Source organism: Netta rufina, assembly GCF_964035555.1.
Source record: "Netta rufina genome assembly, chromosome: 5".
NCBI lineage: Eukaryota > Metazoa > Chordata > Aves > Anseriformes > Anatidae > Netta > Netta rufina.
Window position 1 is genome coordinate 38,189,027 of NC_140128.1, and position 17,963 is coordinate 38,206,989.

General features: G+C 44.4%; 1 protein-coding gene across 1 annotated transcript in view; it reads right to left on the reverse strand.

The window, feature by feature from the left end:
- Window positions 1-17,963, reverse strand: part of NRXN3 (neurexin 3) — a gene marked incomplete at its 5' end in the record, with an annotated part of 932,654 nt that overhangs the window by 888,695 nt on the left and 25,996 nt on the right. Inside the window, 3 exons of the mRNA XM_084286893.1 lie at window positions 369-380; window positions 2,650-2,679; window positions 12,621-12,638. Coding sequence (XP_084143019.1) covers window positions 369-380; window positions 2,650-2,679; window positions 12,621-12,638 — 60 coding nt within the window. The remainder of the gene's footprint in view (window positions 1-368; window positions 381-2,649; window positions 2,680-12,620; window positions 12,639-17,963) is intronic.

Sequence of the window (17,963 nt, forward strand, 5' to 3'; positions counted from 1 at the left end):
CGGTGTCAAACTTCCCAGCAGTGGCAGGGCTCCCGTGCAGGAGCCACCAGTACCAGCTGAGGCCTCCAGCCTCTGGCTCTGTCCTTGACTGAAGTGACCGTCACTCTGCACCCCAGTGTCACCAGCCAGACTGTCAGAGGGCCTGGCAGTGCATGGCCCACACTTCAGTATGAATAAGGAGGAAATACCATCTGTTAAGCAACCCTCAAAGCATCCATTTTAAGAATTATTTTTTCCACAAAACAAAGCAAAAGATGTTTAAAAGCAATGGCATTAAATTCCGATATAAGCCATGTTCATAAAAACACGATGTGTCCACTGACAAACATTTTACAAGCATGAAGTCTTAGAAAGAACACAGTGTCTACCTTTACTTCTACCTACAGACCAGAAGGTGTGCGTCCAGGCAAGAGGAGGAACAAGAGGGGTGTCCGTCACGGAGGAGGCAGAAGAGAAGAAAGGAAGAAGCATGAAAAACAGAAAATGGTGTCACTGGCCATACTTAGAAAAGCAAGAAAATGAGCACATTCATATAGCAACCAAAGCCACCAAAACACAGTATCAAGAGAAAAACAAGAGTCACACCAGAAGTAAAGCACAAAGCAAGGCTTAAACAACTGATGGCACAACCAGCAACTGCCTTTTTGCTTCAATTTGATTTTCCACTGAGAAATGCAAACCTTTCATGCAATAGCACGGCAGTGATATGCCTCATTCCACGTCAAATTCAAAACAGCAAAGGAAACAACAGTAGGGCAGACAAAAATAAATCTCAAGATAATATATTTGCTAAACACATTTCACCTACCAAAGCTAATGTGTTTGTATATAACATTGACATTGCTTATTTACATACATATATACATTTACATATTTTATATCCATCGTATTTTTATACAGAGTAAATATTTATCAAAAAGGTGCATCTCTGAGTTGGTTGGCGAGAAAAGAGAGGCCACGGTTCCCTGATGTGTCATGGATAAATAAGGGTGGGTAAAGGTGCCAGAAACCAATAGTTTTCACATTTTCTGCCAGACAAGAGAGTATAGAAAGAGCTGATGGCAGTCACATAGTCTAGAATAGGTCGTGCAAGTCTTCGTGAGCCAGCTGGGTTGCAACTTGTAATTTAAATGGCCAAGTCCATCTGTTTAGACAATCCAGTGCTAACTCTAAAGACATGTTCAGTGTTACTGAGATTGAACGTAGCCGTGCGAGTTCACTGTCCTGATCACTCCCAACGTGCCATCACCCTTCTTCTGCCAGCAGCTTGCCATATTCAGCTGCATCCTCAGCAACTAGGACATGCTGGAGGGACTCTTCTGCCGGATGCTCCTTCACTGAGCACGATCACTGAGCCAGGAGCCCAGCTGAACAACAAGAAGGGACAGAGAAGTAGCTCAGTGCTTCCCAGAGCTCATCCAGATGCTTCATGTGCCAAACACCATGGTCTTGATGTGCAGACCTAAGGAGCTGACTTGCCTGCCCCATGCGGATGCCAACTCTCTCAGCAGTGAGCCCCAGCTTCACTTCTGCTTCCCAAGCTGTCATGAACTCATAGCAGATACCTGCCTTGAACTACAGAATAAAAACTGCTTTATGTCCTAAGTGTCTGTACATTTCATTGAGATATTATGTCCTTTCTATTCAAATACCTAATTTTGCCTCTAAATGCACTACATTCTTTGGGGTCACTTAATGGCAGGAATACAATTCTGTGTATCTAGTCTAGGAAAGCCTCATCAGGCTTTAGAGGCAATGCTCACATTTTCTGCCCATGGACAAGCTGCTGGCCTGCTCTTTCTAGTGTTCTGGGTTCAGGTCACTTGCCCTGCTCACACATCTCTCTGCTCACACACCTTGCCTAAGACTTCATCGATTTGACAGCGTTATTCACAAGATCAGTGCGCCACCAGTGCTGCCAGCTCCTCCCTGTGCACTGTGTCAGCGAGACGCTGATGCTGTCTGAGGCAAACAGCATCACCCCTCTCCTTGCCTTGCTTCTGCTCGTCAGCCTCTTGCTCCACACCCCCATACTGCAAAATGGGACTAATGATCCCATAATGTCACAACCAATAGAGGAACACCACAATCCAGGCTGAGATATTAAAATGCATACAGGCACAGACCCCATTTGTAGCCCAGCCTGAGGTTAGCCCTGGTCTTTTTCTAAACCATTTTGCTCTTCGCATATTTGAATATTTTAAATTGCAGGCACGGGACTTACAGGCCATTATAGGCAATTTTCCTCGGGATTCGTAATTAGTTAGGATCGTGCCACAAGGGCTATTAACATATTTTTTGTAATAATTGCACTCTTAAAGACCAACATTGAGCTTTACATTTACCAAGAAGGAGCGGGAGTCATTACAGCTGGCACAAGAAAGAAATGGGAATGCAGGTGGACTGCATGGAGGGGGAAAACATCCCTCCTTACCTCCAGAGGATCATTTTATGCTCCCTAGACTCTCCCTCCTGGGTCCATGCTGACAAGTAGCCACATTGGGACCCAGAGTGGCAAAAATGCAAATAGTTTGACTGGCACCAGTAAGCCCAGTTCCAGGCACCTCATGCAAAGCCCAGCCCAGAGAAGAAACACAAAGCTCTTTCCATGATCAGTGATTGAAACAAAGAGAAAGGTGAAGGACTTACCTTGTTCACCCATCATCAGGTGTGAGAGGCCTTTGAAAGAGAGAGAGAAAGAGAGGAAGTAAGAAGAAAAGAACAACCGAGAAGAGGCAGCAATTTACATGCACGCTGATTGCTGTCCAATACCCCTGGGGATTGGAGCTCACATACTTGAGCTAGATCAAGTATGGGTGTAGCACACAGGGCACACACGAATGCTGAGAGGAAAAGCTTCTGTCACAGGTAGGAAAACCTGCTGTTTGTTGCCTCAAACTGCATTTGAGGCTCATCGCGTTCCCTGGGGAGTGACTCGGAGGCACTGCACACCAGTACAGCTAATGGACGAGGAAAGCCCAGAGCTGCAATGGGGCTCCACAGGGAACACGGGCTCCTGTGGAGAGCTATAGAAACAGCTTCTGCCCTGCTACAGCTCCAAAATTCAAAGGTGTGATGGTCAGTGGAAGGGAGGCCATGATTCAACCATATCTGCTTCAGAGGAAGCTTCTGGGCTAAATGCATTTAAACACACACACAAAGCTGTCCTCACACATGAACGTGGAGGTTTCAGCGTGTATTGTTAGGACTTGATCAACACTCCTCTCACACACCAGATCTGGCAAGGACTAAAAGAAGTAAATCTAACCTGTTTTTAATACTAATCCATTTCCTTTCTGGTAAGAACTGGAAATTCAAATTCTGAGGACAATTTGTTACTTCACAGCTCCATAGCTAAAGCCACGCTTGGGTTTCATAATTTGAGATACAAAGCGAGGAAGCAGCACAGCTCCTTTCAGCAGTGACGGCCACCGCCAGCCCTGCGGAGGGGACTGTGGTGGTCTCCAGGCCTGCTGCAGTCTCTGTCCAGCAACTCTTCCTGGCATAAACATTTTTGTGTCCCAATTACCATCTGTTTCCAGCCCCAGTTTTCAAATATGTTTACCATACAGCCGTATTCATACAAATATCCTTTAGATGTTATTAAAAATATATTTTTGCCAACTCCATAAAACATCAGCTGACCCATCAGTTAATTTGGTGACACTTACATCACAGAAGTAACATACGTCAAACCCAAGCCATACCCACTTGAACCATGAGTGAGCCCTTCCATACTTCGTTCCCTGACCTTCTTCCCCTTAGCCTGTTCCTTTTCCATATCTCCTGCCTCACACAGCATTTATATGGCAGGGATTTTGGTACTTACATACGCACACACACACACCCCTATCTCAACTCAGTTTATTGATCAAACAAAGCTGTGATTTTTTTTAATTTCACGGAGACTGAGAGGTCAAATGAATGTTTTAGAATGAGATTTTTCAACAAGCAGCATGCTGAGTTTGAATTTGTTTATTTATCTCTCTTTTATATTTTTTCCTTCGCGTCTGCTGGAGAAATCTAAAACCCAGATCATCCCAAGAATATGTTCACCCACAGAGAACTCCAAGCCAGATAAGGGGATTAATAATTGTACGGTCTAAGGAATGCAAATATCTTAATGTTCTTGAAGATTATTGTGGATTTAGAAAAGTAATCAGAAACACAACATAGGTTTAGATGGTTTTTAGTTTAGTTTTAGCTATAAATAAACATAACAGGTTTGATATTGTAGGACATATTTCTGGTCTACATCACAAGATATAATTTCACTGAATAGAATTTCTCTGCTAAGAGAGTGGGTTGAAATTGTTTCTGTATTTATAGCCACTGAGCCCATCATTCTTGATAGGCAAATCTTAGGTCTATCTAACTGGGCACCTGAAAGTCACTGGAAAAGGCCAGGAGAAAACAGAAGTGTAATTGTTAGGACCTACAAAGCAGAGAGGCCTACAAAGCAGCAACAGTGAAAAAGGAGAAATGGTGAGAAGGTGGCAGTATGACACAAAGGTGAAGCCATCCCAGCATGGAGCTAACATCAGACCCCGAGCAGAGACAGGGCTCCCAGCCCCTCAGCCCCCCGTACCAGGGGAAAGGAGAACATGGCTACAAGGCACAGCACCGACAGGCGCAGCTGCCAGGGATGGCAGGAGCCTTGTGAGCTTGGGGACAAGTGACACTGACAAAGAGAAACCTCCAGAGAGGGTTCACAGCCGAAGCCTGCATTAAACACTCTGAATCACACCCTTAGTAACACTTCTTTCTCTCTCAACAAGCCACAGAGGAGCTATAATGATCCCAAATACCGGGAATTTTGCCCTTATCCCAGAAGGCCAGAGCTGTGTGCCCGATCTGTCAGGGTGAGCACCTCTGAGGTGCAGCCACCCTTCTGGCCCCCGCCTTGGCCCTGGTTCAAACACCAGCAGGATGAAATCTCCCTGAGAAGTCTTCTGACTCCCCTGCTTCTCGTCAGATTTGAAATACAGAAGCTGGGGTACTGAGTGCTTCTCTTGATCTTCTAGTCCCAGCTGAGCAACAGAAGTGACAAGATTAAAGAAAAATAATGTCCCCCCAAATGAAACTTTTTCCTTTTTAAATTGGGAAGGAAAAGGGGGGTAGACTTGGAGATAGAGCAAAAAAATCCACAATATTAGCTCTCATTTCATCCATTGATGCAGATCCTTATTTTAACTGGCAGATCACCAACAGAATTCAAGATCCATTATTAGATATAATGATAATTTAATAATGAAATAATATATCAATTTTCCTCATCTGAAAACTTTTTCCCCTTGCAATTTAAAATAGGAGTGAAAATGAGTGAATTTATCTCCAACAAAATGTTATTAACAACCAAAACCTTCAACTTCAGAGATCTAAAGTCTGTGACATTTGCAGCATGTGTAACGAAGGCCTCAAATTCGTCACAGTAAAAATCAACACAGAAAATGTGAACTGGCATCATTGTTTCACCTTTACATCAGTTTCAAGATATGACAAGAAACTAAAACAATTTTCAAATCATAAAAGTCAAAGTCATCTCAAGGTGGCATGGGGTAGCACTTGCTATTGGACTGTGAGGGCATCCAATAAACTAATGCAAGAGGTTTTAGAGGCGTGCAGACCTGAAAACTAGACCAGCTTTTGCCAGAACAGTGGGGATATCTATCACCATGCCATTTGGGCTTCTATCATAAAGGCCAGAAAACCTTTCAGCTGACTTGGGATGCCAAACGAACTTATCAGGCCCCAAAGCCTGTACATTTACATGTACAACCACTGCTTGTGTCAACAGGCATCACATTCTGGGGGAAATCCTATATGAAAATCTGAATTTCCATCTAAATTCAGTTGAAACATGCACCATTTCAGCTTTCCCTTTTAATCCTAGATTTTTTTTTTCAACAGAAAGTCCTGACTGATGCCTCTGGGCTGCAATCCCAGACAGCATAGCCTGGGTCAAGGTTGGCACAAACCTGCATGAACCACCATGGTCAAGGTGCTTCTAAGCAGATCTCGTCATTCCTACAATAATCTACTGGCTGGGCACCACTACCACCAAAAATGGTGGGTAGCTTTGGAAAAGGCTGAGGAAAAGCACTGAACAAACAGCTTATCTGCTGCAAAGAAACTCCACGTCAAAGCTAGGAAGCCAGTGACTTGCTGTTACTGAATACCAAGTATGAGGAAAAGCACATGGCTTTGGAGGGAGGCTCTCAACACATTTCTTAGATAATGATGGGCATCTGCTCATGCTCAGCCTCTGGAGCACCAGCTTCTCCAGACTTTCAGCAGTAATGTGAAGAGAAAGTGGCCTGGTTCCTCAGAACACAGGTTTGTTATTAAAATAATATCTCCATTGCTGAGGGCAGACAGACATCAACTCTGCTCTCTGGCCATGATGTACACCTGCCACAAATGACTTTTCCTATTTAGGCTTGGAAGGGTTTTTTTGTATTTCTTTAACCTGCTACCAAATCAATATTATTTTCTTAAAGGTTAATATTAATCTTCCTTGATCTCAAAGTAATATTTAAAAGAACTACATTTAAAAAAATACACTGTGAACCATCTGATTTCCATATCAAAATAGTAGAATTAAGTGGCTCTAATTGTGCAAAGTATCAAGGGCCAATGCTGAATTCTTATGAAGCCAAAAGGACACTTTTAAAAGTAACTTCAGAGTACAATACAAAAGAGCAATGTAATCAAGCAGCTGACCTCAGCTTAAAGAATCTACTAGGGGCAATTTGCAGGGTGGAGGAGGAAACGAAGAAAACCTTGGAGTCAGTTTGAAGCTTACCTCCCTCTCCTCCAGCACGGCATTTGGGTATTTAACATTTCAAATGGAAAAATAAAACCACAAAACCTAAGAAAGTGGGGAGAGCAGAGAACACAGCCGACAGTAACAACTGACTGCAGCCACAAAGGAAGATGGACTCCTTCGTCTAGTTAATTATAGCTTCTCCCATGTTTCTGGGCCCATGCTCTGGGGGTGTGCACGTGTGCGTGGGTGTGCGTGCACTGCTGAACTGCTCTGTTCAGGTGGGCGGCCTCGGTATTTCCCTTTTAATGACACTGTCACAAGAATAGCCCAGAAGCTCTTTGGAAGGGAAAAGAGATTCTGCCAGGCAGCAGCAGCAGACCAGCTCTCTGCAGGGGCAGGCTTGCCCCCAAGGATCCTTTCCTGGGTATCAGGCTCCACGACCCATTCAGACAATAACAGGGCCAACTGCAGTATGTGTCTGAGCCAAGGCTTCATGCCCTCTGGTTCAGGACACACATGCAAATCCCTTATGGTGGAGCTGAAGAAAGAAATCATGCAAACCAGGGGTTCTTCCAAAAATAAAATGACACCTACCATAAAGGAGAGCTCTGATGAGTGATGTGATCTGTTCTTTACATTTCCTATCCTAATTTCCTAGACCTAGTACTTCCTTAAGAAATAGGCTTCTTTCCTCTCTGAGCCTCCAACCCCAGCTCCTTCAGCAGCTCCCTCTTCTAGTTAAGGAGGAGAGCTAACAAGTTCCTCTTCTCCCACATGATATTTAAGATAAAATAGGTATCTTGAGGTTTTCTAAAACTCAGAGAGCAAGGAAACATCCCTAATAGGCCCCACATACCAAAACAAGGATATTCCCAGTAAGGCCAAAGGATGTGACTCAAGCAAAACCCTTGTCTGGGGGGATTTGAAGAGACAGCTGCAAAGGAAAAATCATTCTGAGATCTAGTTCAAATCTTTTACCTGCTAGACAAGTCAGCTCTGCCAAGAGGATGACCTGATTTCTTGGCTGCTGGCACTTGTGGTACCCATTTTTTATACCTGGGCAAAGCAGTAGCACAGGCTGGGCAGCGGTCACTTCTGTTTGATTCACCCATGCCGTGCACAACAGCCACGGGGCTCCTCGCAGGCCCCAGCAGTGAGGCCAGCCGGGAGTGCAGTTCTGTTATTGTAGCCGGAGGCCCACTTCCAATCCAATTACACACAACAGCTGTGCTAGCTCCTCTTTTCCACCCCCTCTGCTTCCTCTGCTATGTGATTCCAGGAGAGGTTTTGTCATTATCGGGGGCAGTAAGTCAGGGTGAGTGGCACCTAGTCTGGGTGATCAAAGGAAAAATAGCACGGGATGCAAGCCAAAGAGAAAGTATTTTATCCCGACATCAATGGGCAGAGAGAGATCAAACCAAACAATCTCCTTTCTCCCGTGGCACAAACAGCACTCAGACATTGTACATGGTACATGCCTAGTGCAATGTTCACATGGGGAGGGTTAGGAGAATGATGGTGTTTGAAGCATGAAAATACACATGCAAGTGTTTGCAAAGATGACTGCATGCACAAGAGAACATGCAGATGGGAAGAGCTGGGGGTGAATGCATTTTATGCCTGGCAGATAAGAAGATGCGTATCAGTGCAAATCAGAGCACCTGACCAAGTAGGTGCACAAGTGGGGAAGGGTTAAGCATAGAACAGGATTTCTCAGCTTGGAACAGAGATGTCTGACAATATATATGATAGAGTTAAAATCCTAAATAATACAGAGCGGGTAAACAGGGATTTTTTTTTTCTGCATTTGTTAGAACACCAAGAGGAGGAGTCACTGAATGGTATTTTCAACTAACACTTGTAAAAACAATTGAAATTGAATGTGGAAATTGAAAACAATTTCCACAGTTGCATAATTAAAAACAGGGTATCACAGGATACTGTGGAGGAAAAATATTTAAGTGGATTAAGAAAAAAAAAAAAAAAAAGGACATGACCAAAGAAAACAGGTCCATCCGTGACTGTAAAACACCAGGCTCAATGTCATCAGGTAAGAAAGTCCCTAAAGCAGTGACAACCAGAAATCACAAAGGTATATCAGTGAAAGACCGATGCTAACTTTGTTTCTTAAACTTGTTCCAAAGCACCTACTTTCATAAAAAGGAGGTTTCTGGGCCTGGAATTCTTGCTCTGACCTCAGCCATCACTACTGCCATGTTCATGTAAATGGGTGTGCATGGAGCTGAAAAGCATTAACTTTTCAGTGCAGGAGAATCCCATTTGTAGACAGTGCCTGTAGAAAGGGCATGACAACAACTGTGGCACCTATGAAGAACGTATATACACAGAGGTTTCAACCATCTGTGTGAAGATACCTTGAAGATATGGCATGGGTGGCTTATGCTATCAGTTTTACCTAGTAGCTTCTGCAAATCGGAAACTTCAAACAGGCTGCAACGCAATTCACACACACTCATGCCCAAAAAGCAGAATCCAGCTTCAAGGAAGCAGAACTCAGCATACAAGTACTGCTTAAATGACCCTATGACATGGAGTTAGGAAGATGGACTAAAATATCAACCCTGAGATGAAGAAAGAAAAGGAGTATTAAGAGATAGAGGCTGAAAGATTAAAGACCCAAACCAAAAAAAAAAAAAAAAGTGCTAGTATGCTTGTGCCTTCAAGAACCTCTGTATCCTTATGAAAGACTTGCTCAGGCAAATGGGGACTGATTTCTCCTCAGGGCCCCAGCTAACTAGGTCATTTCTACAGGGTTGTGCCCATTCATTTGCATACAAGCTCTAGTCAGCAGTAAAATCATGACAGTAAAATGACCAGAACTTCATTTCTGAGCCTTCTCCTCCAGAACATCTGAAGATCTCTCCCAAAAAGGGGACAAATGTGGCATGGACAGGCAAAGAACTCCTTCGGGTTTGACACCCACCGGGTGGGTATCAGTGCCACTCACCATAATATTAAGGACCCATATTTAGTCCTTTCTCCTTCACATATTCTTCCACTGGAAAATAAATAAATAAATAAGATGGGAGCATGTCACTAGCTCCTTGGTCAACTGGTCTTTCCCCAGCAATTTGCCTTTCAGCACCTAGACCCCTGGCAAAGATGAGAGGGTGCAAAGAAAGGGGCAGGTATTGTGCAGAGGTTGACGGAGGCATCCATTCCAGCCATTCTCCCCAGCTAAGGAACTTGACCTCTGTAAAAAGACACTTAACTTCCATAACATTCAGCCTAAGATCTCTAAGCCTGTTGTGAAGATGAGATAAGGCTGTAGCTATAACCCCAGAGGGAAAACTGAAGTACTGAAAGAAGTTATTTCTCCCCTAAACAACACAGCGAGTCAGTGATCCAACTGAGCACAGATAGCAATGCTCCCAGCTCCAGGGCCCTGCTCTAAACACTCAATTTTGTTCTTGACAATGTGGTGTTATTTTGTGACCGGGACAAAACATCTATAGGGCAGCTGGGCTAACACATGACCAACTTCTTTCATTTGTGAAATAAACCAGATGGGATCTTCAGCTGGCTCTTGAAAGGAGTGTAACACACCAGGCCCTGCTGCCAGAGCGCCCCTTCTTCACAAGCAGAGACCTCGTGGCCAAGGCAGGCTCACACTACACATTTCCATTTACTTTGAACAAGACCAGCATCTCTGCACCTTGCAGGAACTGCACCCAGCAGAACCCCATGCCTTGGTCCAACCCCAGCCCATTCCCAGCTACCTTCTCTTAAGGGGACTTAGTTCCAACCACTCTATTTGACAAGAAAAATTATTCAGTTAATCAATGGCCTCCTTACTACCCTTTGCTGCCTGTGGTGAAATAGCTACCAGTAGCTCATAAAATCCTTGATTTATCTTGCAAACAGTGAACAGTTAAAGCAACCATCTAGGCAGGGGCCTGGGGCTCTGCTCTCACCACGCGGGTGTCTGGATGGCTGGACAGGGGGAGAGCCTCGGCTCAGCTGGGCAGAGGGGAGGCGTGCACCCAAACCCCCCGGTCCACGTCGCAGCCCAGGCACGCAGCAGTGTCAGTGTGCTCCCCGGGGGGCTGAGCAGAGGGGTTGGGTGTCTAGGGGCAATCAGGTGCAGAGCCCCGTAATGAGGGGAGGGAACTGTCAGAGTGAAAACACATAGAGATGGGTGTGACAGCACATGGAAAAGAGCATCCGAGTGTGATTAGAAATCCATGTGAGAAAGTACACAAGCAGTCCTGAGAATGAAAACTTACGTATGTGAGCAATAGGGAGAACAACAATGCACTTCCAGGCTTATAAATAAAAAGAATAAGAAGGCAGTGGGGCAGAAGAGCTGTTCACTGCTATGTGAGGCAGTACTTGTTCATGGCACATTGCAGAACTAAAATATCCAGGTATTGGTTGGGCATAGCAAGGCTGTACGTTCCCAGTTCAGCCATGCTCCTCTGCCACAGACACCAACAGCTTTAGGAGTTGGTGGAGAGACCTGTGACCACAAGCCCTTGGTGTATGCCCTGTCAGATCCTGCCTGGTGATAGGAGATGGGAGCTCCTGGACACCTCAGCCTGGGGCAGAGAAGGTACATGTTCAGCCCTGCACGTTATGTTGTACAGAGGCTTTCTTTCCAAGGCATGCCAAGCAACGTCTGCCATTTGGCCACTTTCATCCCCATTACTGCCAGCTGAGACGCAGACAGAATGCAAGGGATCTCAGCAGAACAAAAAGGGGACTGATGAGAGCAGCCAAAAGGGCTAAATATGCAAGGAAATTACTCGAGCCGCTGGCCCTCACTGCATTTCTCTGAAGTATTTCACAAAACTTGATTGTCCAACTGTAGAAAAGAAGCAAATTGAATGGAGAGCTCATTCCAGGTCCAGGTCGGGTTTAGCCGAAGTTATGCACAAAGCCGAGAAGAAAAAAGCCTTGACTCCCTTCATCCCACCCCCAGCCATGGCAATGCCAGCTGCTTCCCTGGGCCCTCATTTCCATTTCACATAATGATAAACCAGGTGGAGGGCTGCCTGAGCGTGAGGTAAAAATTGGTTTCTTAAGCTTCAGTGGCAATAGGATGAGGACGGCAGAATAAGGTGGTCTAGTCCGATTAACTCTTGTAGCTGAAGCTGGGGGGATTGGATCCTTTCAGCAATGAGAAAGCAACTCGGGGAGGGAGGCTTGGAGTTCTCTGTGGTAAAATGCTTCCTCCAGGAAGAACTCCCCAAATAATCGATGCATATAAAAACACTTTTTTCTTTTTCTTTTTTTTTAATTTTGAATAAATCTTTACTGTACCGTGGGGCATGAAAGTCTTGAGACCTAAATAAGACCATATATTCACATTCATCCAGAAACATACACACTGTTTGTTTTAAAAAAACTAACATAAAACAAGAACAATAAAACCCTTTGTTACTGGAGATGAACCTGAGGATGTTATCAGTGGGACTAGACCACAGTGAAGATCACATTAGACCACACTAGATCCACACTACACTGGGATTAGGAAAATGACAAAACTAGATCTGTATGTCTACACATAGCCGTGTAAGAAATAAGCTGTATATTTTGCAATGTTCAATGCCAGCTTATTAGCGATACAAGCAGCCATTTTAAATGCAATTTTCATTCAGAAAACATCCCTTTAACTGACCATCACACCTTAATCTCTGAAAAGTTTGTGACCTTTGCTACTATGAAATTCCCCTTTTGTCAAAGACCTTGCAATCCAGACCCCATGGTGCCCAGTATGAGGATTTGTGCTGAACACTCTCGGGAGGCAGTATGTGATTTCTGCCCCTGGTAGCTGCCCACCACCACTCCTTACAGAGCAGCCCTTCAGCTCAGCAAAGGTAACACTTACCTGGAATATGATTGACATCTGTCGAGGTGTTTTCATGGCAAGCAGAAGGGAGAAAAGGAAAAGAGAGAGAGAGAGAGAAGAGAGAAAAGCCATTAGAGATTCACACAGAAACTCAGCATCCTTGCATGGAAATCAATTTCATGCAAAACCAGAAGTAATTAGGTTTGTTTGAAGGCCACCCATCTGCAGCCAAGCACCCAGCCATGCAAGGGAGGAGGCTTTGTCTCCCTCTCCACTGTGCATGTAAAAGTAAATCCACCATCCTATCTGTCCGGAGAGAGTTCCTGGAATCAGATAGATCCACGCCACGTCAGTTCCTGTAAGAATATTGGTTAAAATATTCTACTGTTTTTCACACGCAAATGCAAGAGAAAGAACCAAAACCTACCTTCAGGTTACTACTGCACATAAATTCAAGCAAGTTTTCAGAAAAAAAGAAAAGAACCTGCTCCCCTTTTACAAGGGGCTATGTGAATTTATGACCAGGTGCAAGACACTCAGTCCCGAAGTCCAAAGGAGAGCCCATTCCTTATCATTCCTCCTGCCCATCATTCTCAAAAAAAAACCATCCTTCATTGCAGACAGCAGAGGGGGTGGGGGAGAAGGAGTGCCCCAGGTTGGCACGTCCCACGTGTTGTCTCTTCACAAGATGTGGAATTCAGACCAAATTTCAACCAGTAATTTTTCAGCCATGACACAAGACTACTTTAGGAATCAATCACATAAATCCCAGAATAAATTAGTCCTTTAAAAAACAGAGAAGCAAGGCTACGTAAGTGATGATATCGATCACAGAAAAGGTGTACCTTTGAATGTAGTATATGTTTTGGGCAGAGTCCATCAACCCCAGGGAATGTGCTTTTAAAAAATGCCTCTCACATCTTTTTAGCGTCACCAAGTTTAGTCTTGCTCTGAATAGCCCCATTTATCGTAACACCATGAGGAAGGAACCTCTGAAATCTCATGGGGTTAGACTAGATCGACACCTTCTTTGCCAGGCAGTCCTCCAAAGAGAAAAATGAACTTGCTTGTGGAAACAGTGGGGCCAAGTCCCAATGTAGCAATCTTCCTGTACCTTGCTTATGAGCTATGCTGCTGCATAGAGTATCCCTCAGGTAAGGCTTCAAAGCAATATATTATCCCCTTGCGTTTCTACAGGTCCTAGAGCTTTTCTGCCATGAGTCCAGGAGCATGACATGCTGGGTGCTTTGGCTACACACTGAGGTTAAGAACACATTCTCCTTCCCTGAATGTATTCTCTTCCTCCCATTTCCATCACCACTCTCCCTTCCCATCCAAACCAGCGCCACTTCTCTTCCCAAGACACTTGCATTTCAGCGGGGAGTGACTGATTCCTGTGCATGCTGCTTTCTGTTTTTCACTTTCTGTTGCATTTTGTTTATCACTTTGTAATGGTTCCAGAATCATTTGAGGAGAAGTCCCTGTGGTACATCACACATATATCAAGCCATCCTTCGCTAAGGAAGTAATAACCCAAATAAAACAATGCACAAACAGGGGAGGGACTGCTGCACCAACTCATTTAATTTCCGTAGCTTCCATTAAATATGTATGTCAGATCTGATGAGTGTTATTTGTTGCCTTTCCTTTTTTAGCACATAATGGTATCTAAGATCTGGTGTCTTTGCATGTGAACCTGGAAGGACACCTAGCACTGAAAGTTTGCCTCGGAGTAATTATTTTCAGGCAGGAAAAGAAAGCAAGTGTCAGGCAGCAACGCACACACTGATGATAGAAGGTGAGAGCAGGGGCAGAAGGAAAGAGCAGACCCTTCACGGCCACTGCAGAATGTGAACACGGTGCCAGAGAAATGAGTCCACAACAGGACTTGAACTGAGGTGTTTGGGGGGAAATCAGAGTCACAGTCAGGAAGATGATCACATGTCAGCAGTAAAAGAGGAAGGAGGGAGCAGTGTAAGACACCACATGTGCTACTGATAATCCTGCAGTTCCCCCAGTGCCCGTTCCAAACAGGTACAAAGCTCCAGCCCCCTGCGTCCTCTCACCTCGCTGCCCATGGGAGCAGGCACAGCCACAACAGCCCAGGTTACCTGGGGCCTCAGCAGGGTGTCTGTGCTCCAGAAGGGAATCAGTGGTCTGTCTGGGGAATAGAAGGATCACCAGACAGACAGGGAGGGAACCAACAGTGAGCAAAGGATAAATGCATTAAGCAAATAAGAGGAGAGGCAGGCAGTAGGCTGTAACTGATCTACTGCGTTAAATAATACTTATTTAACTGTGCATGAATTAAATAGGTCATGAAGTTGTTAAAAAGGGGAACAATTAAGTGTTAAAAGCTACAGAGCATCTCCAAAACACAGTTTTTCATTGGCAAGTAAGGGGGCAGCCAGGAAAGGGATTTCCATTTACCCATATGTTTTGTTCAGATGTCCCTAGGAGCAGGCATCCCTGAGCCCGACTGGTTTTACTCTTAGCTTTCCTTTCCCTCTGTCATTTTGGAATGTCTCCACCCAACACAATTTCTATATACGCTAGTTGCCTCAGAAAAGACACTGTTCACATTTTTGTGAACTTCTGCGGTATTTACCTGTTTGGCAGCCAAAGTCATCAGTGCCACTTCCCTCCTATACTATACACTCCATTTCTTGTATTGCAGACACCCCCCCATGTGGTACCTGCTAGCAAATGCTGATTTTCAAATGGTGAAACTACTTGGGTTTTATTTTAAAACACACACAAGAAAGCACTGCTTTCTTTGTTAAGACAAAAATTGCACGTAGCCAGTCAGCCCTTGCAGAAGACCCTACAATAAATACCACTGTGGCTTACAACTGAACTTGCCGTGCCAGTCCTCACAGGAAACCCCGTAACACCTCTGTGGTGCAGGGGTCGTTCAACTCTAGCGTGCAATTAAAAATGCGGTTTCATATCCTGCAAAAGGAACCCTTCATCAAGTAAGCCCTGATGCTGTAGCTCATACATGACTGGTGCTTCCACAATTAGAAAAAAGGCTCCAGAACAGAGATGGCAAACGGCCACAGTGACCAGATCTGGGGAGTTGGCTTGACTCTCCTGGAATCCATGTCATCTGAGGCATTCTCTCCAATTCTCTTCATGTTTTTTTCTGGTTTGTTTTTTTAAATGACTGTTTAAGACATGTTTCCCCCTTCTTCCCCTTCCATAAGCCCTACCCTCCTCCCGCGACAGGGATCTCCTACCTACATAGGGACTGAGGAGGCAGAGCATTCCCCCATGAAACAGGGAGCAGGCAGAACTCATGGCTAACTCGTGGTCCCAGTGACCATGGGACCTACTGCCACGTAGAGGAAGGTTTCTCCACTTTCCCCATCTCAGAGCACTTCAAACACAGAAAGTCCTGCCTCTTAACAAAACACAAGGCAGGGTTTGCTTTATCCTATACACAAGAGTCCATTTATTGTGCCTTTGTAAAGGGCTGAGCCACAAGCCGGTGCTGTTTGCTTTTGTTCTTTGATGCTAATAGCTAGGTTGAAAGAGGGATCAGCGGGGTTGCTGCCTTTGTCTGGTGCAGCCCCAGCCAGCTGGGGGGTGAAGGGGGAAGGAGGAGGATGAATGCGATTGGGAGCAACAAAACAAATATTATTATAGATAACATCTTTCTGGTGTCTCTAACAGAAACATCTGAGCTATTTTTTTATTCTAACATTTTTTAATAAGAAATTTAGCAATAACAGAAGGCAACATGAAGTGCACTTTTCTCTCTACCTGGAGGACAGGGACAGCACAGATCGTCTGTGCACACAAGCCCTATCGGTACACATCACCTTGACCTGAAGAGACCTGCTGTAGTTCCCATCCTTGTAGTCTATTCAGTCTTCTCCCCCTTTGATGGGCTGTTGACACCTGTCTTCTGTCAGCCAAACTGATAGCTACTGACTGACTCCTCTTGTCATAAAACAGCCATCAGACAGGAGCACCCTAGGCCAACTGGAAATAATGGCCTAGAAAAGAATGGCTCTGTCCTGTAGTGCCAGTCCCTCAAGCCCTGGGCATCCCCTCCAGTGCTCTCCAGTTACCCTCTCTCTGAATACCAGTGTGTGGAGGGCACTAGGAAACCAGCAGGAACTGGGCAGCGAAGGAAGGCAAAAGTTATAAAACTTAGAGGTATCTTTGTGTTACAGGACATCACCTCCCAGATAAAAGGAGATCCTCCCTTTAGACAAAAAAATGACCTTTTTCTGAAGTTAACTCTGTTGCAGACACCTGAAAAAGCCTTTCTGAAGCAACTTTGGCACTCACTGTGCTGCACATACAATAGATATTGGTACAATTTCATTGGCAGGAGTATAGTTTGTTGGGAATTCTCAGTCACTTACTCTGACTTACTGATATATAGGAAAGCAGTTCAGAGACGGATGCATTTATGGCAGCCTTTGAAAATACTCAAAAGATATGTGATGCGCCAGTCTGGACTACTGTGGTGTGGTAGGAAGAGATGCTGGTGACTCAGAACCAGGTGATTTCCTCCTAACTGAGCTCTGACGCAACATTTTAATAATTGGATGAAGAATTGCAATTTGGCTGAGGTAGAAAGCCCTCAAATTGCAATAAGCAAAGTCTTCATTAATTTGATACTTCATCAAACAAAGTGTTTATTACAGATGCTGATTTCTTGAGTAGTCTCATGCCACCCTAATCTGGTCTTTTAAAGGTAAATATACTATCTTCCTTCCCTTCCTATATCAAACTGTTGGGCACCATTGTTGGTACAAAAACATTCAGATTCCTTGTCTTTTTCTTCAGGAAACACTGGTTCAAAGCCAGCTGGGAGACAGAAATAACACCTGCCTTGTATAATGAGCTGCAAACAACACTTTGCTTGAGTGAAGATGTTCTCTGTAATGAGACCAATTGCAAGACCACCATCCTTGTAGCGCCTGTGCTCCCACAGGGGATAGGCACCTTGTATACTGTTGTATGTATGGCTAATGAAATTATAATTTTGGCTCCATTAAATGTATAAAAGAGTTGACATTTACTGTGACAGTGTCATGATTTCATTCCTTATATTTACTTAACATCCTTTGTCTTACCCTGGGAAGTAGGCTCCATCCTTGACATCTTTCTACCAATTTTTATAGAATTGCAACACAGATAAACGTAACCAATTCTATTTATTTTGTTGAACATTTATGATACTGAGACAAATCCAAGACCACTTGAGCCTATAATGTCTGTTACTAAGCAGCATGCTGGGATCACAAAGAACTTCACAGTACTAGCAGGTGTAGACCTTACTGTCTCACTCCAGAAGAACAGGACCCTGTAATTTGTGTTAATGGAGTGTTGAACACTTCTGATTTTATTCAGTAGAGACAAGTG